We start from the raw sequence: 25,118 nt of genomic DNA on the forward strand, positions 1-25,118 counted from the left end.
TGAGCATCTCTGTTCCATTATTACCAGCAATGGCTTCTTGTGCATCCTTATGTTCTCTTGGTCTTTGTAATTTATCCTCTCAAAAAAAAAAAAAAAATGTATTGGAACCAGAGGCAACGCAAAAATCATAAAATGAACAAACAAATCTGACATGCTTTTCTTCTGGTAAAGTTGAACTGTTTTTTAGGACTTGAATGTAAAGATACCCATAATGCCCATTTGATATCTTTTAAAACATGGTACATTGTGCATTCTTCTTGTCCCTAAGAAAATATAAAAACTAAAACTAGAAACCTATTTGAAATTATAAAGGCGATTTTTCATATTTTTTTCTCATTGTGACAAATATGTCATATGAAATTTACTTGGCTGTTTTAAAGTTAAAAGTTTGATGTGACGTGGATGTCACAGCTCTAAATAGGCTAAGTGTGGGCTCATTGTGGTTTAAAATTGAAGCTAGAGCTGAATCGGACTTTTTTAGTGCTAAAATTGTGCAATAGAAAACCATGAAAACATGGGTCAACGTGGGTACTGAATACTAAGAGGAAGCAAAAAACTAAACCCAAAAGATAAATCTTACGTTTGCAACAAATCAATGGTCTCTACTGACCACCGGTGTTCAGATGAGAGAGAGATCACAAGATCTTTATCAGAAGACCTAAGGAACCTGGGTGACATTTCTAATATGTAAAGGAAGCTGATGAGAGACTTTTAATTTGTAGTGAAGTGAGCTCTCTTTCTGGTCCTCAACAAAATGTATGCATTGCAGTAATCTATTCTATAAGGGACCATATGCAATGTACTACAGCACCAGAGAAGATAAGCATTAAGCACTTGGCTCAGTTTGAAGCAAATAATGTTCTGAAATAACTGTATTTTACATTTAATTCTGTATTTAGACATCTAAATCAGTATTTATTGAGTACTGTTAGCATTAAATGGATTCAATATCTGAACATTAGTTTATTTCCTTTTTAGCTCCTTGAAGCTCATCAGTGCTGACAACCTGGGCGACAGCGACATCTGGTGGACAGAAAACATCCCTGCAGTAGTTCGTTGCAACATTGAAGGCTAAATAGACCCAATCCATCTATCCATCCATCCATCCATCCATCTATCTTTTACACTTTCTTAATCGACAAGAGCGCATGATGCCTATATTTAGTGAATTGCATGGTACACCATGACCAGATCTTCAGCCTACCATAAAGGTGCAGACCTAAGGCCTAATATTAGATATGCTGTCAGTGCATTGAAAATCACTCCTCATGTTGTGTCACTGAACCCAGATGAAAGTCTAATTAAAATATACTTTTCTGATGACATTTGAAGGATAAATTCCAAATGGAAATGTCACCGGTTTAAAATATTCCTGTGTAGATGAGTGTTCAATTAGAGCGTATTAAGAAAACCAACCAGGTTGAACTATAACTTGAAGTTTGATTAAAAAAACAACAGCATTTGTCTAGGTATATTAAATGGAAGGTTTATAATTCCACTGTTCATATTAAATTACATTCTAATACGTCACCTAATCTAGTACAATTATTAGATCATTTTACATTTTTTTCACATTTTAATCATTATAAAATGTATCTTAAAGATTTCATTCAGGAAGTCTTGAATGTGAGATGCATGTGCAACATGCTTTAAAACACATTATAAGTTCACTGAGGTTTGACAGACTTACCTAACTAGGCAAACTACACTAACATCAAAACACATGACATAAACCACTAGTCAGGGATTAAATACAAATAAAAACTAAAACCAGTGTATGTACAGTTTGTTGAAACACTACATCAACAGCTTAATTATGTCATTTATTTCTTGTGAATATTTTGAGCTCTGTTTTTCATGCTCTTCTGTACTTTTGAATATTTTTTGTCAGATTAATTTATAAATATTGAAAATCCTTAAAGCTTTGTTGACTCTTTAGCACTTATGAGTTTTCTGTGTGTGTGTGTGTGTATATATATATATATATATATATATATATATATATACACAGTGACTTCCTGTTGCAACAGCCAGTTCAGTTTGGATTGAAGTTATTGTATGACGATTTTTGACTGTGTGTGCGGCCCTGGTCTATTACCTACATGGACACAGTGACAAAGGTAAACTGCAGCATCTTCACCACTGACTCCACTGATGGTCAAAGTGAAGACAGAACTGGATCCACTGCCTCTGAAGCGACTAGGTGTCCCTGTTGCAGGGGTATTAGCATCATACAGGAGAAGTTTAGGGAATTCTCCATCCTTCTGTTGGTACCAGGCTATGTAATAATTGCTATTCCAAGAGTAGACACTCTGGCTAGTTCTACAGTTGATGGTGACAGAGCCTCCAACAGCAGAGCTTACTGTTCCAGTCTGAGTCACTGTGACCTGACCTCTGGACTCTGAGGACACAGAGACAAAAACATAAAGCAGCTTCATGGTTTTGTCGGCTTCATTTCAGAGGGACAGATGTTCATAGAGGAGAGGAGTTTGATTCTCTGGACTTTACCTGTGAAGCAGCAGCAGAGGAGAGTCCAGATGAGGACGCAGATCAAAATCATGTTTTTGATGAGGAGGATTTCTGTGTCTTCTGTTGTCATCAAGGACAGCTGTCAGTCATCCAGTGTTCAACTCTCAAGACTATAAACTCTCCCAGAGCACTGGAGCATGGTGCTGCTGATGCAAAGTGACCTTTTATGGAAATTTTCTGACTCCAACAGTCATTCCAGTGATTATATTTGCCAGTAGCTTTGTAGTGGATGATCCATTTTTAAAATCATCATCCTTCCATGAAAGTGTTTTTACTTCAGTATGGTTTATAACAAAATATTTGATTTTCTCATATTGTTTCATGACAAATATATTTTAATTTTCAAATGAAGATACGGTACTCTCTGAGTGGTCATCTGTGATGCTCTCCTATTTAAAGTCCAAGCATCTCTAATAAACCTATTTTATATATTCGTTTGCTTTCAAGGGATCATCTCTAATTTTTACTATAATACATGTTTGGCGATAGTACCAACTTAGTCTATTAGCTGTAACCATAACAGTAAACTTGATTTCATTTAATTCCTCAGTTGACTCATCAAAATACTTACTCTAGGGGCACCTAAAATTGAAAATTTGTATTTATGCTCCTTGTTTTCAATTTTCTTTATATTCTGCAAAGCATTAAAATTTAAATGCTTTCAGGGTAGGAATTTCAATATCTAATGCATGCATACTGGAATTACTGTATAATTCTCTACAATTTTTAAAGTTCTACAATATTTTTTTTTACTAATTTGTTTAGAAATATACATATCTTAAAATTAAAATTAAAATAAATAAATTTACCCCAAAACTGAAAAATATATTTATAAACATATAAAATAATTATTCATTCTGGGGCCGTAAATACTGTAAAATGTTTATTTTGTGCTCAGAAAACCGTTGCCATGGATCAGCAGTCATCCTTGACCGTTGTCATGGTTTTTTAGCCAAAGGCAGGAAGCAAAAAACAGAAAAACATTTACATTCAAACTTCCACTTTCCTCAAGATGAATTTGCTCTTCACAGGTGTAACCACTACCGCAGTTTCCTTTGAGTCAACAATAAAAAAAAAAAAGTTGTTTAGGATGTTTATATCAGTGCTAAAATAAAATCACATACTCTTGTTTGCAACTTAGACTATATATTAACAGCAACCTTTACCATGGTTTGTAAATATGTGAATGATTATGTGTGTATGGATCTAAACGCGGGGATGCATGGTGGTGCAGTTGGTAGCGCTGTTGCTATGCAGCAAAAAGGTCCTGGGTTTGAATCCTGGACTGAGGTCTTTTTACATGGAGGTGGCATGTTATCCCCATGCATGTGTGGGTTCTCTCAAGGTACTCCTGCTTCTTCCCACAATACTGAAACATGACCGTTTAATTGGTTTATCTAAAATTGCCTTTAGGTATGAGTGTGTGTGTGCATGGTTGTCCATCCAGTGTGTCTCTATTTTGCAATATAATGAACTGGCGACGTGTACAGGGAGTATTCCGCCTCCTGCCCCATGACTACTGGAGATAGGCATTAGGCACCAGCCTCCCTGCGACCCATATAGTATGTTTTTAATGAGTTACTTCCTTTTGTTAGAATTATGTTTATTGATTATAAATATTTATCAAAAAGTATAATAAAAAATCATAATTAGAAGAAATGAATTCTAACCAAAAATCATTTCTGACGAATAAAGATCAGAGATGTGGTGGTGTGATTATTGGGCTTCCAGCACTTAATCATTACAATTAGAGTTTCTTTAAATATTATTTCAATAAATAAAGGCAGCTAATTAAACACAGTTGAGAATTAGTCATCCAGAAGGTTGGTTTTATTCAGCAAATTATTCTTTAAAATGTTTATTTATTAAAATAAAATAAAAATGTTTTATCTGATCTTGCATTGTGAATGGTTGTTTAAAGGCACACCAATTATTGCCTACATTAGGTCCAACACTAACTTAACTTTATTTCCAGATTCTTTAAGATAATCCTTGGTTCTCAAACATAAATAACATTGAATGGTAATGTTGCATCACTCTTTTGATCATTGTTTTTAACCATCTTTGTTTCACTTGTTTATATTGTAAATAGCCCATTAGTCTTTCTTATTCTTTCATTTTGTTTGGTAGTTAGTTGGATTGTTTTAGCATAGTAAAGAGTTTGTTGATTGAAATATGTTTGACTTTGAGTTGACTTATTTTTGTTATTAAATTCTTGTATTTTAAGAAATTGTCTGAATTCATTCTGTGTGTGTGCAGAGTTTTGCTGTTCAGTAATGTCAGAGCTTGGCTCATCCCTTTCAATTTTGTCCTAATACCACTGCCTTATTGGGCTGGTATTTACAGGACAACCCTCAACAGACCGAAATATTATTTAATAAAATATTAAAGTATTAATGTTATATATTAAATAATATATATGTATATTCATAATCACAACACACATGTCCAAGATATCCAAAAAGTACAATATATATATATATATCAGTGGGATTTTGATGTTTAAACCAGATTTTTATTACTACCCCCCTATTATTCTTCCCAGTGATTTTTCCCAGATAAAAGTTGTTGCCACAACATAAGTTTCCTAAAAACAAATAAATCTTTTGAGACGTTTTCCAAAAACAGTGAGTAAATGACAAATAAATAATTAATATGCGAAACGCATCCACCTGATAAATGTTTAAAATATTGCAGCAGTGTTTATTTCCAATAGAAAGTTCTATGTCTCTACAGTCAAAGGTTTTTGTCTGAGGTCACGGTGAGTTTGTATCACTGTGGCACACATTCGGAGGAGGAACCAGACTTGAAGTTAACTGTAAGTTAATTTGTTTTCTTAAATAGCAAAAGCTTTTAGCCTTTTATATGTTTTCAAACTAATAAGATTTGTGTATAATTGCATATAATTTCAGAGAGGCAATGATTCTTTTTTGTACAATGATGTCTTTAGAGTTAAAGTCTTTCTTAACACATTTGGATATTAGATTCCCCTTTTTTTCTTGATAGGATAATGATTTAATAATGAAATATTCTAAGATTTTAAAGATGTTTCAGTGGCCAAGAAGTTGTCATCAAATCCACTTAAATGTCTTCATGTTTAAACATAAGTTTCTTTTCATTCGTTTTTGGACATATGTTCCCCCATGTTCTGTGTTGGAACATAAGCGTTCAGGCAAATGTCCAATCTGGTGGTCAACATGCTTTTTAAATTAAAGAAAATTAAATGAAGCGGAAAACCTTAAAACATCCTCTGTTATACTCCACCAGATGTTCAGGCTCATGAAAGTTTACTGCAACCTGTACTTGTAAATAATTTGATCATACTTATGAGAAAAATATCCCTAACATTTCAGTGCCACCAGAATGTCAACTTTCTCTGTAAGTGTTCGTAAATATTTCCTACTTTCAGAGCCATTTTGTTTACCGTAATTTATTTCATTATATCATCACCAAGTTTTCTGGTTGTCATCTCTTTGTTTGAACCCCACATTATTTCAGTACCAAATGTCAAAGATGTGGGATTCTTTGCATTATTTTGTTAGAATGATTTGTTCAGAGTAATTTGAGTATTACTGCAATGAAAATGTATTTTGATTAATATGCCTACCAGAGGTGTTGTTGTAAATAGTCAGCCGTATATGCTAGTTGATGCTTAGTTCATTAAAGTTTAAAACAGTGTGAAAATGAGTTAGGAAAATAAAATCATGATTGGCAAAATTTACAAAAATAACTAAATACAGAGCAGTCTTAAAAACAACTGAATAAAACTAACGTTTATTTTTAGCACAGAAACCTGCCTGTTGCCACGCTTCAGCAATCATGCCTGCATGTTACTGTTGTAGTTGAACCTTGTGAGGGAAGAGAAACACGGAAGCGTATCCATGGGGCTTATCTCCAGCATGTACTGGGCAACAGGCAGGATACACCATGGACTGGTCACACTGGAGAACAGTTACACTTAATTGTTTTGCTTCTTTTCTAGTGGGTCAAGTGCCACCATCACTGATGGTTGTACCCCCCTCCAGTGAGGAGTTGCAACAGGGGAAGGCCACCCTCATGTGTCTGGCCAACAAGGGCTTCCCCTCAGGCTGGAGTCTGTCCTGGAAGGTGGACGGCGGCAGCAGCAGCAGCAGCTGGAAGCAGAGCAGGAGCCCCGGGGTGCTGCAGAAGGACGGCCTCTACAGCTGGAGCAGCACCCTGAGGCTCCCTGCAGACCAGTGGAGGAAGGTGGGCTCTGTGACCTGTGAGGCCACCCAGGGCTCCCAGACTGCAGTCACAGAGTCCCTGAGGAGAGACCAGTGTTCCCAGTCCTGAGCAGATTCACTAGAATTATTGCTTTGTCTGTGTTCCTTAAGATTTGTTTAGTTTTATTTGTACCCAGTAGTTCTTGGAAAGCTGTTTCAACATGAATTTTCATTTGCTTTCATTACTTTCAAAAATAAATCTCTTTGCACAAGTGCTTCAGAGAAAACCTTCAATAAACATAATCTGAAAACTGTTCTTGTGTGAATTTACCATATGTTTAGGACAAAGTCTAAAATGCATTTTATTTTCCACATTGATCAAAATCAATTTATTAAACACATAATCCTACCATTTGTTTTTTTTTTGGTTTTGTTCCAAAAATTCCAGAGACCAGTGTTCCCAGTACTGACCTGAATAAGGCGGACGACTCCTCTGGTTTTACAATGTTACTGTCTCTCAGTCTGCTCATTCTCGTTCTCTAATTTTATGCCTCAACAATACTGTTGTTTTTTTTTTCTGTTTTGCCATTGATTTTTGTTCAGCTATTCAAAAAAATAAAAAGTGAATTAATAATCAGTATGATCTGCCCCTCAAAAAATTAACGTTACATGTGAAAATAAATTATTTTAAAATCAGTCAGGTATCCTTATTTAAGTTATTAAGAACAAGCTGGCTAACAGTTCATACATCGTAATGCCATGATACCATTTTAAAATGCCTGCATTAAAATAAAGGACTCTATGGGAGCATGAGACTTACTGTAAAAGCTGCAGAGTTTGGGTTGTAGCAACATCTGGTGGTATGAACTATAAACTGCCAATTCTGTCCCTGTACATGCTTATCAATCTAATATAATATTTTTATACTTAGAAAGTAAAAAAATCTTAAAAGTATGAAACATAAATACATCATAATCAGCCTTTCCATTCATTTCAAAGGGGATAAATAATTTCGAAAAAGACTTCCCTGATAAAGATAGTGTTTTGAGTCAGTCTCTGAAAACTAGATATAGACATCCATGTATGAATGCTTACCTTTGTTCTGTAAGGGGATAGTCTGAGTGTCCTTCATGGTCATCACAGAACAAATTGTTTTTCTGACAAAAATGCCTTTTTATGGGAAATATGTGGAAAGGCTTTGTGGTCACTTATTGAAGAAATGGATGAAGTGAGCATTTCAGCTACAAAGACCATAAGTGCAGGAAATATGCGTGAGCTTTTTGGAAGTAAATACAAGTCTGGGGGGGGGGGATGAATTTCTCCTTACCCACTAAAAACAATCTCTCTGTTTCTGACGGAGAGATTATTTTTGCCCAAAGATTATGAAACAATTAGAAACAAAAGCAATTACATCTCAAGTAGGGAATCAACAGCCAGACGATGAAGGTGTGTTTTGTGAATATAAAATTTTGTTTGCTAAAAGAAAATGCTATATTTTTGAGCAGTTACTTTTTTGTCATGTTTGTCAATACAAAACATATGCTGTCTGTGGATTTGCTTATTACTATAAATAAACACTGTCTTCAAATAATACTCACAATGATTAGCTGTAGCAGCAGGGCGTTTTTTTCTTAGTGTCTATTTCAAATGAGACAAATCAAAGAGAGAGCCTTTTAAGTTTCTTTAATCCGCTCTACTTGTAGCAGTACCTTAAAGGGACCAAATAACATGTTGTTTGTAGGGAAACTAACTTCAGAGTTACCTGTTGACCTTCTTACATTTTCACTCGAAATAACAAGATCATCTTCATCAAGTGTGGCTATAAATGATCCAGACAAATCCACTATCTCACCTGTTTTACGTCTTTGTATGTGTGTCACTGCGCATGCAGGAAACGCATCTGGAGAGGTAAAAACTGACTCAGTGAGATCAGATGAGACTGGAATGTCAACCACTTCTGGTGAAGGAAAAACTTTTCCACTGGCTAAATCATTACCAAGAATGAAAGAAATGCCCTCAATTGGTAATCACAGACATAGAGCTACCTTAACACGTCCTGCTACTAACGGTGAAAATAAATGCACCATATGTAGAGGAGCATTGGTAACACTCATTTTTATTCTCCACAAAGAACATCTGAACCACAAGATGTTTGTTCAGTCAAAGGAAGAACAGATTCTAGTAGAAAAGACTAGCACCGGTATCCCTCAGGATTATGATCAGTACTTTATTCCTTTCCTTACCCATCAAAGAAACAAATCCCTGGGAAATAAAGGGCAAAAACTGCGGGTCAACCTTGGGCTTCTGTTCCACGACATTGCACACACTCATCTGAGAAGCTAATTGAATTAATCCCAAACCTGCAAGATTTTTTATGCTTTTAGCTTCTTTCCTTTTCAAAGCAGGACATGCAGCAATCAAGTGTCCAGATTCATGGCAATAGAAACATTCATGGTTATTTATTCTCGAGGAAATAGATTGCATACTTTTACGCACAGACTTTGGCGATTTATTTTTTTGTTAGGATAAAATTTCCTGGAACATATTCTTTGAAGGAAACACACTTTTATGAGTTAGAATAAACTCATCACCCAAAAGTGCGGCATTCATTAGAGATGACACTTCCTATTTGTTTAAATAAGTAACAATCCGTTCTGGCAAACACTTTTTAAATTCCTCCAACAGGATAAGTGCTTTCAAGTCTTTGATACTCTTAACTTTAAATGAGTGACACCATTTGTCAAGAAACACACTCTTTTCTTGTGCAAACTCGGCAACGTTCTGGTTAGATTTCTAAATATTTGGCGATAAAGTTCATAAGCTTGTAAAACAGTTTTCTTGAGAGTTTCATCGTCTAAACTCTGCTCAACAGACAAGCTTGAACATACTTCTTGGGCTTTTCCTACAAGTTTAAATTGAAGTAACAGGGACCAGAATCTTTTGGGCCAACTTATAGCAGCGGCTATGTGCTCAAATGAGCCAAAATGAGAGTCCACCTCAGACTCATGAAACGGCAGAACCAGCGTGATGTGCTTACAGATGTTAGAAGTGGCAGAAGAAAAATCTGTGCTTGATGTTTTTTTTTTAAACTGCAGGTGAACCTCTTTCGGGCTCAATAGCTCTGATACAAAGGTGCAAAGCTTCTACATTAAACTCCTTGTTGCAGTTCTCCACCTCCCTAATGCAGAATGTGAGGCGCAGATCCTCAGTTGACATATCTTCGCGAGGTTCAGAGACTTTGATTTCTGCATTTTCAGCAGGCGCACCATCAGCCTGTGTACCACTTGCAGCACACCTTTCTCTACCAGTTTTTCACACAGCGTTTCCTTCAACTCTGCCTTGCAAGAATTGTAAGACACTTCAACGTTTTACTGGTTAGCTACAATAAGTAAGTCAGCAACGAAATAAATTTTTTTTTATCTTGTCTGACTAATCCAATGAAGACCCTTGAGTAATAACGTTACCTCTTAAAAATGGGTGTTATTTGATTTTTGTTTCTTTTCTTTCTCTGCTGATTAGTTTCTGCAGCTGCAGTTCAGTTTCAATTCAGTCTGACTCAGGAAGGTATTTGTATGAGAGTTTTTCACATTGGGAACAAATGCTTACTGTTGATGTAGTGTTTACTCAAAATTTTAAGAGTTTCTTCTTGTCCTTCTGTAGTAAAAGTGCTGAAGTTAAAACACCATTACTTTTACTGGATTAAAACCAGTATGTGTGTTCTAGTTTGTTCACTGAACAAAATCAGTTTCTGTAGTTCAGTTTCAGTTCAGTCTGACTGAGGAAGGTTTTTGTACGACAGATTTTCACTGTGTGAACACATTCTGGCTGTTAATATAGTGAAGACTCTGACAGTAATAAACTGCAGCATCTTCAGCCTGAACTCCACTGATGGTCAGAGTGAAGTCAGAGTTTGATCCACTGCCTGTAAAACGACTTGGAGTCCCTGATGCTCGAGTGCTAGCATAATAAATGAGCAGCTTAGGAGTCTGTCCATCTTTCTGTTGATACCAGGAAAAAGCATAACCATTAAAGGCTACATAATGAACATTCTGACTGGTCCCACAGCTGATGGTGACAGATCCTCCCAGATCAGCTCTCACTGCTGCAGGATGAGTCATTGTGACCTGACCTCTGGACTCTGAGGACACAGAAACAAAAACATAAAGCAGCTTCATGGTTTTGTCAGCTTCATTTCAGAGGGACAGATGTTCATAGAGGAGAGGAGTTTGATTCTCTGGACTTTACCTGTGAAGCAGCAGCAGAGGAGAGTCCAGATGAGGACGCAGATCAAAGTCATGTTTTTGATGAGGAGGATTTCTGTGTCTTCTGTTGTGATGAAGGACAGCTGTCAGTCATCCAGTGTTCAACTCTCAGGACTATAAACTCTCCCAGAGCACTGGAGCATGGTGCTGCTGATGCAAAGTGGCTCTTTATGGAAATGTTCTGAGTGACTCCAACAGGGATTTTGGATTAATATGATGCAGCTGATCAGTTAATGAGAATATTATTCTGTTTCTTTGCATGATGTCATTAATGGTTTATAGTAAAGGATTAAGATTCACCTACAGCTTATTATACTGACATTAAATCTTATGTTTCATCTAATATTTACAGCTTCAGAAAATCTTTGTGAATGATGAGGTTGACACTTACTAAGTCAAATCAAGATCATATTTATAAAATAGTACCTTGTGTTTCAGTGGCATATGAATATCTGCTCCCTTAGCCCCAGCAAGTTTTATATGCATTCAATTTTAAAGCACAGGCAGTAAATTAAAGTCAAAATTCAGGTATATCATCCTTGCTTCAGATAAAATCCTCTTGTTTGTTTTTAGATGCTTACATGGTCTTGCCCCATCTTACCTCTCTGAGCTGCTTCACCTATAGTCTCCTCCCCGATGGCTCAGGTTGGCTGATCAGCTGCTTCTGGAGGTGCTGAGGTCTAGATGGAAACTCAGGGGAGGACAGCCTTTAGTGTTGCTGAACCGATCTTATGGAATAATCTCCCATTGCACATTAGACATGCCCCTTCACTGTCCATTTTTAAAATGATGTAGTAATTTTTTTAATCTTAAAGAGCCCTTCATGATTTGTTAGTTATTAATTTTATTTTTGGAAGTGCATATAGTGCCTGGACTTGACTTTTGCATGTTTTCCCACTTTTCTGCAAGATAACTAATTATTTAAAGTTTCAATCTTTATGATTTAAACCGAAGAAAGTCCTTGGTCTAAGATAGATAGATAGATAGATAGATAGATAGATAGATAGATAGATAGATAGATAGATAGATAGATAGATAGATAGATAGATAGATAGATAGATAGATAGATAGATAGATAGATAGATAGATAGATAGATAGATGGTTTCTAGTAGATTTTGCCATATGTTTGCACTCCAACATATTTAGTTCTTTATACTCTTTATGTTTCAACATATGTGATGTGATAAATGCTAACAATTGGATCATATATACATATCATGGATTCTATTTGACTTAAATTTAGTCATCATTTGGAGTCATTTCTATCAGACATTGTTTGAATTAAAATATTTAAGTCGTCTGCAGTTAAACTAGTTATACTACTCTATATAATTTTAGTTTTAGTGTGTTCTTTTTTGTTAAATTTACAAGAACAGTTATTATTGGTATTAAAATATTTGTTAGGTATTAAACTAAGGCCACATAATGCCTCACCTTGTGGTCAATTGTTAGTCAGCGGATAATTGTGATTTAAGCAATGAAGGCATTCTGTCTATTGCACAGGAAACACGTTTTGATTTAAGATCACATTTGTGCAAAAAAATATGAATTTACCTTTGCACTTGTAACAACATGTAAACTATAATATAATGAGTCACCTATCCGAACGTTCTTACTGTAATCTGACTGTCAGAGAGTTCAGTTTCTGTTTAGTCTGACTGGGGGAGGTTTTGTATGACTGTTTTCCACTGTGTGAATGAATATCTGCTACTGATGTAGAATTCACCCAAACAATAATAAACTGCTGCATCTTTGGCCTGAACTCCACTGATGGTCAGAGTGAAGTCAGAGTTTGATCCACTGCCTGTAAAATGACTTAGAGTCCCTGATGCTCAAGAGCTAGAATAATAAATGAGCAGCTTAGAAGTTCGTCCATATTTCTGATGATACCAGCTGAAATAGTGGTTGCTGGTGTGCACATAAATCATGTAGTAGTTTCCTCTACAGCAGTTTGGTAAATTTGTCTAACAGAGAAAAAACGTTGGATATTACTTTGGAGGATATTTGTGTCATATTAATACTCAGAAACTACAATACAGCTCTTTAGTTAAAGGGTTCACTATATATTTCAAATAGTTTTTGGAAGATTCGGATTTCACCTCATGTGGGTCTTTATTAAATTGTTCAGTCAGCAGCTGCCTTCAGGATGAGTTCCAAATTTTAAATTTTATTTTTGTTACGACCCGTCTACGGGAGGCTCAGATCATAACATATTATGAGTTATCCCAATGCTCTACAAATCTCAAACAGTCACAACAATTGTAAGATCCAACAGTGAGTCTGTTGATTTATCAAAACTTGTTTGTTAACACACGTTCTGCTTATAAAGGAGGAGATGCTTAGCCTTCAGAGTGAATCAAGGCCGAAAATAACAAACAAAAGCAACACTTACTTAATGAAATAACCGATAAACCAAATGACAAGAACTTATCTCCCTAACTAATACGCGTCATTTTTGTCGGTCCTCCAATCCGTTGTCTCCGATCTTTGGGATTCAATCAGTAATAGGCCCCTGCACACAGTAACAATTTACAAAGTCCATCACTTTTAACCATAAGATATGTTTCCTCCATGTTTTTTTTTTTTACTCTTATAATGTTTCATAAATGTTTGCAATGTATTTCATATATTTTTGATCACACATAATGGTTTGCTGAGTGGGATATCAAAAGAGTGTAGCTCCTGTAAGATACGTTTTAAACCACTGTGAGGCAGAGGTCATAAAGGTCAAAGGTTATTGTCAGTCATTGTAAAATTACTTCAGCTTTTGCTTTTGGCATGACAACATGGTTATGATAATTAAAATTAAATACGGTAATCAGTGCTATATTTATAGTTTCATGTTATGTTTTTGTAATAAAAGCATTAAAGTTAAACTTTTATTACTTTCAGTGGATTAAAACCAGTTTGTGTGTTTTAGTTTGTTCACTGAACAGAATCAGTTTCTGCAGCTGCAGTTCAGTTTCAGTTCAGTCTGACTGAGGGAGGTTTTTGTATGACTGTTTTTCACTGTGTGATCACATGCTGGCTGCTAATATAGTGTTGACCCTGACAGTAATAAACTGCAGCATCTTCAGCCTGAACTCCACTGATGGTCAGAGTAAAGTCTGAGTTTGATCCACTGCCTGTAAAACGACTTGGAGTCCCTGAAGCTCGAGTGCTAGCACGATAAATGAGCAGCTTAGGAGTTTGTCCATCTTTCTGTTGGTACCAGGATAAGAGATGGTTGCTGTTATAAACATCAACATTCTGACTGGTCCTACAGCTGATGGTGACAGATCCTCCCAGATCAGCTCTCACTGCTGCAGGCTGAGTCACTGTGACCTGACCTCTGGACTCTGAGGACAAAGAGACAAAAACATAAAGCAGCTTCATGGTTTTGTCAGCTTCATTTCAGAGGGACAGATGTTCATAGAGGAGAGGAGTTTGATTCTCTGAACTTTACCTGTGAAGCAGCAGCAGAGGAGAGTCCAGATGAGTATCAAAGTCATGGTTCTGATGAGGAGGATTTCTGTGTCTTCTGTTGTGATGAAGGACAGCTGTCAGTCAGCCAGTGTTCAACTCTCAGGACTATAAACTCTCCCAGAGCACTGGAGCATGGTGCTGCTGATGCAAAGTGGCTCTTTATGGAAATGATCTGAATGACTCCAGCAGGGACTGAGATCAATGTGATGCATTTTTTCAACTAATCAGAATATTATTTTGTGTCTGTGCAAGTTCTCATTAATAGTTTATAGAAAATGTTCTTCAGATTAGTTTGTAAACCGTTTTGAACAAATTATAATAATATACGTTTTAACTGTATAGTCTCCGGTTATAACTTACTTTCATTGATACTTTTTGTAGTTGAATTTCAAGAATGAATTATGAAACTTTTAAATTTGTTTTTCTTTCAAACGTTTACAATAGTGAAACCATGTTCTAAGTTATACATGTGTCATGTTTATCCATTTGCATGCTATGTCATGTTATATGCTTTGTGTGATTGAAGCACTGAAGTCAACTCGGTTTGAAGTTCGGTAACTGTGTCAAGGTGAAACAGTCTCTGCAGCGGTCAGAATATTTTTTTTTTTTTCAAAGTTCATCATCTTTATGTATAAGATATTTTTCCTACATTTTGTATTTTACTCGTATACTGTTTCATGAATGTTTGCAATGTGTTTCATTTATTCTTGATCACACAAAATGGTTTGCTGAGTGGGATATGGATATACTGTTGCTCCTGTTAAATCAGTTTTAAACCACTAAGGTCATGAAGGTCAAATGTTATTGTCAGTCATTGTCAAGCTGCCTCAAACTGCTTCAGCCTTGATTATTGGTAAGTTTCATGACAATATTATATTAATTTAGGCTAAATAATTATTTATTTATTTAAAATTTAAGCTAAATATGGCACCTTCCCAAACTCCACTGATGGTCAGAATAAAGTCAGTGTTTGATCCACTGCCTGTGGAGTCCCTGATGCTCGAGAGCTAGCATAATGAATGAGCAGCTTAGGAGTTTGCCCATCTTTCTGTTGATACCAGGCTAAATAGTAGTTGCTGCTGTGAAAATAAACATTCTGACTGGTCCTACAGCTGATGGTGACAGATCCTCCCAGATCAGCTCTCACTGCTGCAGGCTGAGTCACTGTGACCTGACCTCTGGACTCTGAGGACAAAGAGACAAAAACATAAAGCAGCTTCATGGTTTTCTCAGCTTCATTTCAGAGGGACAGATGTTCATAGAGGAGAGGAGTTTGATTCTCTGGACTTTACCTGTGAAGCAGCAGCAGAGGAGTGTCCAGATGAGGACGCAGATCAAAGTCATGTTTTTGATGAGGAGGATTTCTGTGTCTTCTGTTGTGATGAAGGACAGCTGTTAGTCATCCAGTGTTCAACTCTCAGGACTATAAACTCTCCCAGATCACTGGAGCATGGTGCTGCTGATGCAAAGTGGATCTCTATGGAAATGTTCTGAGTGACTCCAACAGGGATTTTGGATTAATATGATGCAGCTGATCCGTTAATGAGAATATTATTCTGTTTCTTTGCATGATGTCATAACTGGTTTATATTAAAGGATTAAGATTAACCTACAGCTTATTATACTGACATTAAATCTTATGTTTCATCTAATATTTACAGCTTCAGAAAATCTTTGTGAATGATGAGGTTGACACTTACTAAGTCAAATCAAGATCATATTTATAAAATAGTACCTTGTGTTTCAGTGGCATATGAATATCTGCTCCCTTAGCCCCAGCAAGTTTTATATGCATTCAATTTTAAAGCACAGGCAGTAAATTAAAGTCAAAATTCAGGTATATCATCCTTGCTTCAGATAAAATCCTCTTGTTTGTTTTTAGATGCTTACATGGTCTTGCCCCATCTTACCTCTCTGAGCTGCTTCACCTATAGTCTCCTCCCCGATGGCTCAGGTTGGCTGATCAGCTGCTTCTGGAGGTGCTGAGGTCTAGATGGAAACTCAGGGGAGGACAGCCTTTAGTGTTGCTGAACCGATCTTATGGAATAATCTCCCATTGCACATTAGACATGCCCCTTCACTGTCCATTTTTAAAATGATGTAGTAATTTTTTTAATCTTAAAGAGCCCTTCATGATTTGTTAGTTATTAATTTTATTTTTGGAAGTGCATATAGTGCCTGGACTTGACTTTTGCATGTTTTCCCACTTTTCTGCAAGATAACTAATTATTTAAAGTTTCAATCTTTATGATTTAAACCGAAGAAAGTCCTTGGTCTAAGATAGATAGATAGATAGATAGATAGATAGATAGATAGATAGATAGATAGATAGATAGATAGATAGATAGATAGATAGATAGATAGATAGATAGATAGATAGATAGATAGATAGATAGATAGATAGATAGATAGATAGATAGATAGATAGATAGATAGATAGATAGATAGATAGATAGATAGATAGATAGATAGATAGATAGATAGATAGATAGATAGATAGATAGATAGATAGATAGATAGATAGATAGATAGATAGATAGATAGATAGATAGATAGATAGATAGATAGATAGATAGATAGATAGATAGATAGATAGATAGATAGATGGTTTCTAGTAGATTTTGCCATATGTTTGCACTCCAACATATTTAGTTCTTTATACTCTTTATGTTTCAACATATGTGATGTGATAAATGCTAACAATTGGATCATATATACATATCATGGATTCTATTTGACTTAAATTTAGTCATCATTTGGAGTCATTTCTATCAGACATTGTTTGAATTAAAATATTTAAGTCGTCTGCAGTTAAACTAGTTATACTACTCTATATAATTTTAGTTTTAGTGTGTTCTTTTTTGTTAAATTTACAAGAACAGTTATTATTGGTATTAAAATATTTGTTAGGTATTAAACTAAGGCCACATAATGCCTCACCTTGTGGTCAATTGTTAGTCAGCGGATAATTGTGATTTAAGCAATGAAGGCATTCTGTCTATTGCACAGGAAACACGTTTTGATTTAAGATCACATTTGTGCAAAAAAATATGAATTTACCTTTGCACTTGTAACAACATGTAAACTATAATATAATGAGTCACCTATCCGAACGTTCTTACTGTAATCTGACTGTCAGAGAGTTCAGTTTCTGTTTAGTCTGACTGGGGGAGGTTTTTGTATGACTGTTTTCCACTGTGTGAATGAATATCTGCTACTGATGTAGAATTCACCCAAACAATAATAAACTGCTGCATCTTTGGCCTGAACTCCACTGATGGTCAGAGTGAAGTCAGAGTTTGATCCACTGCCTGTAAAATGACTTAGAGTCCCTGATGCTCAAGAGCTAGAATAATAAATGAGCAGCTTAGAAGTTCGTCCATATTTCTGATGATACCAGCTGAAATAGTGGTTGCTGGTGTGCACATAAATCATGTAGTAGTTTCCTCTACAGCAGTTTGGTAAATTTGTCTAACAGAGAAAAAACGTTGGATATTACTTTGGAGGATATTTGTGTCATATTAATACTCAGAAACTACAATACAGCTCTTTAGTTAAAGGGTTCACTATATATTTCAAATAGTTTTTGGAAGATTCGGATTTCACCTCATGTGGGTCTTTATTAAATTGTTCAGTCAGCAGCTGCCTTCAGGATGAGTTCCAAATTTTAAATTTTATTTTTGTTACGACCCGTCTACGGGAGGCTCAGATCATAACATATTATGAGTTATCCCAATGCTCTACAAATCTCAAACAGTCACAACAATTGTAAGATCCAACAGTGAGTCTGTTGATTTATCAAAACTTGTTTGTTAACACACGTTCTGCTTATAAAGGAGGAGATGCTTAGCCTTCAGAGTGAATCAAGGCCGAAAATAACAAACAAAAGCAACACTTAATGAAATAACCGGTAAACCAAATGACAAGAACTTATCTCCCTAACTAATACGCGTCATTTTTGTCGGTCCTCCAATCCGTTGTCTCCGATCTTTGGGATTCAATCAGTAATAGGCCCCTGCACACAGTAACAATTTACAAAGTCCATCACTTTTAACCATAAGATATGTTTCCTCCATGTTTTTTTTTTTTACTCTTATAATGTTTCATAAATGTTTGCAATGTATTTCATATATTTTTGATTACACAGAATGGTTTGCTGAGTGGGATATCAAGAGTGTAGCTCCTGTAAGATACATTTTAAACCACTGTGAGGCAGAGGTCATAAAGGTCAAAGGTTATTGTCAGTCATTGTAAAATTACTTCAGCTTTTGCTTTTGGCATGACAACATGGTTATGATAATTAAAATTAAATACGGTAATCAGTGCTATATTTATAGTTTCATGTTATGTTTTTGTAATAAAAGCATTAAAGTTAAACTTTTATTACTTTCAGTGGATTAAAACCAGTTTGTGTGTTTTAGTTTGTTCACTGAACAGAATCAGTTTCTGCAGCTGCAGTTCAGTTTCAGTTCAGTCTGACTGAGGAAGGTTTTTGTATGACTGTTTTTCACTGTGTGAACACATACTGGCTGCTAATATAGTGAAGACTCTGACAGTAATAAACTGCAGCATCTTCAGCCTGAACTCCACTGATGGTCAGAGTGAAGTCAGAGTTTGATCCACTGCCTGTAAAACGACTTGGAGTCCCTGAAGCTCGAGTGCTAGCACGATAAATGAGCAGCTTAGGAGTTTGCCCATCTTTCTGTTGGTACCAGGATAAACAGTGGTAGCTGCTGTCAACATAAACATTCTGACTGGTTTTACAGCTGATGGTGACAGATCCTCCCAGATCAGTTCTCACTGCTGCAGGCTGAGTCACTGTGACCTGACCTCTGGACTCTGAGGACAAAGAGACAAAAACATAAAGCAGCTTCATGGTTTTGTCGGCTTCATTTCAGAGGGACAGATGTTCATAGAGGAGAGGAGTTTGATTCTCTGGACTTTACCTGTGAAGCAGCAGCAGAGGAGAGTCCAGATGAGGACGCAGATCAAAGTCATGTTTCTGATGAGGAGGATTTCTGTGTCTTCTGTTGTGATGAAGGACAGCTGTCAGTCATCCAGTGTTCAACTCTCAGGACTATAAACTCTGAAAATAGAAAATTGATCTAATGTGGAAGTTTAGGTTCCTTGTACGCAATGAAATAATTTCATTTTTTTCCATTCATTTTCCTTCAATTTTATGAAGAGTAACAGTCTTTTTAACGTCAGACACTTTTAGATAAACAAAAACAAAAAACGAATAGCAATGTTAATTTTTCTCACATATACAATAAAGCAAATAAATATTCACACCCCTGGTACATTTATGTATAAAGTAATTTTTCAGTTTTACCAACAGTTTTCATCTGAGTTGAAGCAATATGGACATTTCTGAGTTGTCCACTTAGAGTCCCAACTTAAATCTGATTTCAAATCAGTGGTGGGAGCTAAAGATTAGGGTGATGGCAAAGAGGCCATTTAACCTCAAAGAGTAAGCATATAAAAGAAGGATTTGATCACAATAATGCTAATAATTGTTTAGGATCAATTGACTATGGAGAAGAATGTTAATAATAGGGCTGCACAGTGGAGCAGCTTTTAGCGCTGGTGCCTTGCAACAAAAAGTTTCCTGGTTAAACCCCAGCCTTTCTGGATGTATTTTGCATGTTCTCCAAATACATGCTGTGGAAAATTCTGTTTTCCTCCCACAGTTGTCTATAGAAGTATCATGACAATTACAAGTTTGTATTTTTTAAATTGCCCTCAAATATGAAGCAGCCATCTCTGTGCCTCTTTCTGTGTCTGTGTTTATATATCCTAACCTATGTTGTACAAAAATATTTAATTTCATGACCACAAAATATTTCAACTTTTAAATGTAACTTTTTATCTTGTAATTTGAGGTTTGCGATTCAGTTACCTTTCTATATCAATTCCACTCAATTATAACTATCGCATTAGCAAAATAAATACATCAGAAAAAACCTGTAAAATATTTAAAATATAATTAAAGCAAATCATTCAGTAGAAAAAAAAAAACACTGATCATCCTGTCACTTTTAGTGTATTTATATGTAGTGAACATAATGAAAATAATAAAGGTTACAAATAAAGACAAAATCCTAATTATACATTTTTAAAGCACTGTTTTTAATCATCTTTCAAACACTTTAGGAAATGTTTTGGTTTCTAGCTAATAGTGAGAAAATGTTGGCGCTTTTTTTTTAATGAGTTAGGAGATGTCAACTACTTGGATGAAAGGGGCTTTAGAGCAGATTCAGAGTCAGTGGTTAGTGTCAGGGTTTCAAGGGTGTCAGTAATACAAGATGATACTTTGTGTTGGAGCTAGTCGAGTAGCGCTTGAGCGTTGGCGGATCTGGATCTGAAGACTGAGAACTTTGGATTAGTAAAGTTACCAAGACTTTCAAATATTTAAGAAACTTAGAGGCCAAGACTGACTGTTTCACTGAATCAGAAGATCTTGCAATGAGTGGATTTAAAACCAGGATGGTAGTTGGAGACAACTGCGCCTGGCCCCAGCCCATTTAATGCCAATTCTGAAGTCAGGGAACAGATTGCTCAGCTGATCAGTCTCCTCATGACTGGAAATGATAAGATCAGAAGATCTACCATTTTGTGTGTGTGTGTGTGCGTGTGTGTCTGTGTGTGGATCAGTAGAGTGCAGCAGCTTCCAGCTGCAGCAGTCACTTCAGTTTCTGTTTACTTTGACTGATGAAGGTTTTTGTACGACTGTTTTTCACTGTGTGAACACATGCTGACTTTTGAGGTAATGATTACTCTGACAGTAATAAACTCCAGCATCTTCAGCCTGAACTCCACTGATGGTCAGAGTAAAGTCGGTATTCCCAGAGTTTGTTCCACTGAAACGATCAGGAACTCCAGAGTGACGGGTGTCTGCGCATCTGATAAGGAGTTTAGGCACTTCTCCTGGTTTCTGAAGGTACCAGTTGAAGCAGTAATTCACACTTGGATTGACTTTACATTTAATAGAGACAGTCTGTCCTGGAGCAACAGACTGAGATCCTGGACTCTGAGTCAGGATGATGTCTCCTGATGAACCTAGACAATAAATTTAAAAAAGGAAAAAAGTTATAGAGTTGTGAAAGACAACCATGAAATGAAAAGAACACAGTGTCTTCAAGAACACTAAATAATAAGTAGCTTTGGAATAAGAGATCGTTAAAGTGTTAAATCCTGAATGAAATGTTTCAGCAGAGATTCTCACCCTGAACCAGGAGCTCCAGGGTGGTCAGCAGTAGAGTCAGTAACATCTTCATTGTTCTGCTGGTGTGTCAGTGGCTCTGAAAGACCTGGACAGACACTGATCAACACTGACCTCTTAACAACTGGGAGCAGAGAGGCAGGACACATATGCAAACTCACAGTCAGTCACATGGAGCTCAGCTCTACATGTTATCATGTCACCACCTCACTGCTCAGAAAGCTGCGTTAAATACATCAATACACAGTGGAAGCAAAAACTCTGGTGTAAAAAAGGTCGCTTCTTTCTAATTTAGTTTGATGTGACTCTCCTCTGTGTTTAATGATGCAAGATTTTCTTTTCTAGCAACTATACGATGGTTTGAAGCTAAAGCTAAGTGATCAACATTAGTTGGCTTTTTTTTTTACTCTTGTGAAACTATGGATGAAGGCTGAATGCTGGCATCGACTCTCAGATCATTTAAATCTGGAACAAGAACAAACTGATCTGCAAACTGTTAGTGTGGAAATCAACATTTGTATTTCTATTGTGGTTTTGTACTTTTCCAGCATCAATTGCAGATGCTTTGTATTGACTCATGTTCTAGTTTATGCATCATGATTGTAATTAATTATTTATAAATGTTTTCAATTAAAATAAAAACAATTTAAGGGCCACATGGTGGCACAGTTGGTGGCACTGTTGCTTTGCAGTGAGAAGGTCCTGGGTTTGACTCCCAGCCGAGGGTCTTTCTGCATGGAGTTTGCATGTTCTCCTGTGCATGCGTGGTTTCTCTCTGGGTACTCTGGCTTCCTCCCACAGTCCAAAGACATGCCTGTTAGGCTAATTGGTCTCCTAGGTGTGAATGGGTGCGTGCATGGTTGTTTGTGTGTTGCCCTGCGATGAACTGGTGTACACCACCTCCCGCCCATAAACTGCTGGAGATAGGCACTAGCTTCCCTGCGACCCACTATGTAAGAAGCAGGTTAGAAAATGACTGACTTACTGACTGAAAAATAATGTATACATGAAGTAACCTATGTGATAAAATTTAAGTTTTAGTGAGAATTTTCTCCTTTAAACTATTTACTACTTTTTTATCAAAACAATTTGCAAAGTTCAACTTTTATAATGTCTTATGTCAACCAAAGATGCTTTGTATCATTCAAATTAGCCTGATGCAATCATATTTTAAAGTGGAGCACATTAGGACATGTCAAATCTGCTTCATCCATGCAGAGTTTTTTAGTGTAGGTTTAGGGTTAGGGTGTATCAGTTCTGCAACAACTTCCAGCTGCAACATTCTCATTAATTTCTGCTCAAATTGACTGAGGGATGCTTTTGTATTAAGATTTTGTAGTAGTTTTAATTGTTTGAACACATTAATCTAAGGAATATAATTATTGATCAATTAATATGCATCATAATTTAAAATAATAATTCGAAAAATATTAATTTCTTAACCAAAAATCATCACTTACAAATAGAAATCAGAGATATCCTCTGGTGTTGTGATTATGGGCTCAAAGCTCTTTAATAATTACAAATTATTAACCAAAACCACAAACTGTCACTGTTTACTCAACCGCTTCACCGAAGGTGGGGGAACTTTGACCTTGTTTTGACAGATAAATCACTCTTGCACGAAATAAACACAAACGCTTCTCTTAATTATATATGTGAAGATTTATTGAAGCCAAATAATCCTGATATACCATTATTCTGGTCCAAAACCTTCACCTAACTAACAAGCACCGTTCTACACAAAGAGAATATCAATGACTACCTAACAATAATAAAAGAAAAATATATATATGCGTTTAGTGTCTATGAAGATCAAATCAGCAGTTTATGGACAAAGTGTGTAATTTGGGTTAAATGGAAAGAAATCCTCCTGTCGTGTTGATGTCTCGATCGCAGCGATCAGCTGTTAAAACGGTGGGGCCACGCCCCTTTAGTCACAACCAGCTGATCGCGCCAAATCTTAACAAAGGGTCATAAAACTCTTGAGGCGGGAACCCAGTGGAAAATTTCCAGCAATAAAACTGGAACAAAGAGTGGTCGGGCGAGGCCCAGACCGCAGCTGCCTTGAATGAAAAACTTTTAAAAGTCCAACTTCTAACTCCTGGCTGATTTGAGATCAGCCGGACAAAACATTAACCACGCACAATTCAGCAGCGCTTGCGCAGCAAATAAAAAAACAGCTCAGCATAACATAATTCAATCAGTATTGCATGCAACAAGTTAATACCTTAGATTAACTACAGGTGATCCTACATCACCTTAACTGCCTCATCCTGCCCAGACCTCTAAATGCACCTATCCGGTTTACTATGAAAAGAACAAAATTACTTTGAAGTTGATTTCTTCTCTCCACCGGTTGATTATGGATCAGGTCTGAAGAAAAGGAGGAGGGGGGATCACGCGTCCGTGATCGAATTAAGAAAAAAAAAAAAGGTAACTTCTCATCCATCCGAGGGGAAAAGATGAAGAACCTTTAGTCGACTGCATACACAAGGAGGAAACTCTTCTCCTTGGACATATAACCTCTGTAGGTTTTTCACCTGCGCCGGTTGTGGCGCGGTCTTCGATCGGTAAATAAATCCTCTGATCTTCTCGTATCAGACAGATTTCCAGCTTTCAAGCTCTTCCAGGAATGGCCTTGTGGAGCAAAGGTTCGCCTGTGAGCTCTTGTCTCACCAGAAATGCGCCTCCTATATGCTGTCCTGCGACAGGCGGAAATGGCCCCGAGACTCTGTATCTCAGCCGGTTTATACTTCCAGTGACGTCAGAGCTGCGACGTCTGTTGAGCTGCGACCAAATGGATGGCCCCAACACTAACTACTGATGGCATGAAAACTCTGACAATAGTAAACTGCAGCATCTTAAGCCTGAACTCCACTGATGACATCTCAATGAGATCAAGATCTGAGATTTTTTTAATTCTGAGTCAGTCCTTGATAGATTTACAGGTATGTTTTGGATCATTATCATGCTGCAGGCTCTGGCTCTGTTTAATGTTGTCTTTTTTCTATTTTTTCAAAGGTAAGTATTTTATTTATTTGTTTACCGTGTCTTGTCCAGCAGAGAAGCACTCAGAATTGTTGTCTGAGTGCCACGAAAACACACAACAGATTTACTTTCACAAGTGGAGCATTACAGCTAATGCTTTAAAGATCTGCTTGATATTCATAAAAAGAAACTTTATTAGAAACTGCTTTGGGATTATTTCAATTGTTACGGACACGGAGACAGAAATGAAAAGGGAAACAAAGAAACACGAAAGAGAGAAAGGGGGGAAAAAATGAAAAGGGACACAAGGAGAAAAGAATGGAGGAGAGAAAGAAGGATGAAGAGAATACAAGATAACACCCTGCTTGCTTCTACACCTGTAGAAACGTTAAAATTACGAACTGTTTAACCGAAAATGCACAGTACTAAGAATGCAAGATGTATTTAGCGGTAAATGCGGCTCA

General features: G+C 36.5%; 5 gene segments (V, D, J or C); 1 reads left to right on the forward strand and 4 right to left on the reverse strand.

Moving 5' to 3' along the window:
• Positions 1 to 5,267: 5,267 nt before the first annotated feature.
• Positions 5,268 to 7,122, forward strand: LOC124879220. The segment is given in 2 exon segments: positions 5,268 to 5,347; positions 6,512 to 7,122. A coding segment is annotated over 1 exon segment (309 nt).
• A 3,337-nt stretch (positions 7,123 to 10,459) lies between these two features.
• Positions 10,460 to 11,153, reverse strand: LOC124879202. The segment is given in 2 exon segments: positions 10,460 to 10,851; positions 10,959 to 11,153. Coding segments are annotated over 2 exon segments (387 nt in total).
• Positions 11,154 to 13,982: 2,829 nt separating this feature from the next.
• LOC124878715 lies at positions 13,983 to 14,646 on the reverse strand. The segment is given in 2 exon segments: positions 13,983 to 14,314; positions 14,422 to 14,646. Coding segments are annotated over 2 exon segments (378 nt in total).
• Positions 14,647 to 18,933: 4,287 nt separating this feature from the next.
• On the reverse strand, positions 18,934 to 19,504 carry LOC124879203. The segment is given in 2 exon segments: positions 18,934 to 19,280; positions 19,388 to 19,504. Coding segments are annotated over 2 exon segments (384 nt in total).
• Positions 19,505 to 21,177: 1,673 nt separating this feature from the next.
• On the reverse strand, positions 21,178 to 22,163 carry LOC124878716. The segment is given in 2 exon segments: positions 21,178 to 21,500; positions 21,667 to 22,163. Coding segments are annotated over 2 exon segments (375 nt in total).
• Positions 22,164 to 25,118: the final 2,955 nt, after the last annotated feature.

The sequence above is a fragment of the Girardinichthys multiradiatus genome, chromosome 13, assembly GCF_021462225.1.
Source record: "Girardinichthys multiradiatus isolate DD_20200921_A chromosome 13, DD_fGirMul_XY1, whole genome shotgun sequence".
NCBI classification, from domain to species: Eukaryota; Metazoa; Chordata; class Actinopteri; order Cyprinodontiformes; family Goodeidae; genus Girardinichthys; species Girardinichthys multiradiatus.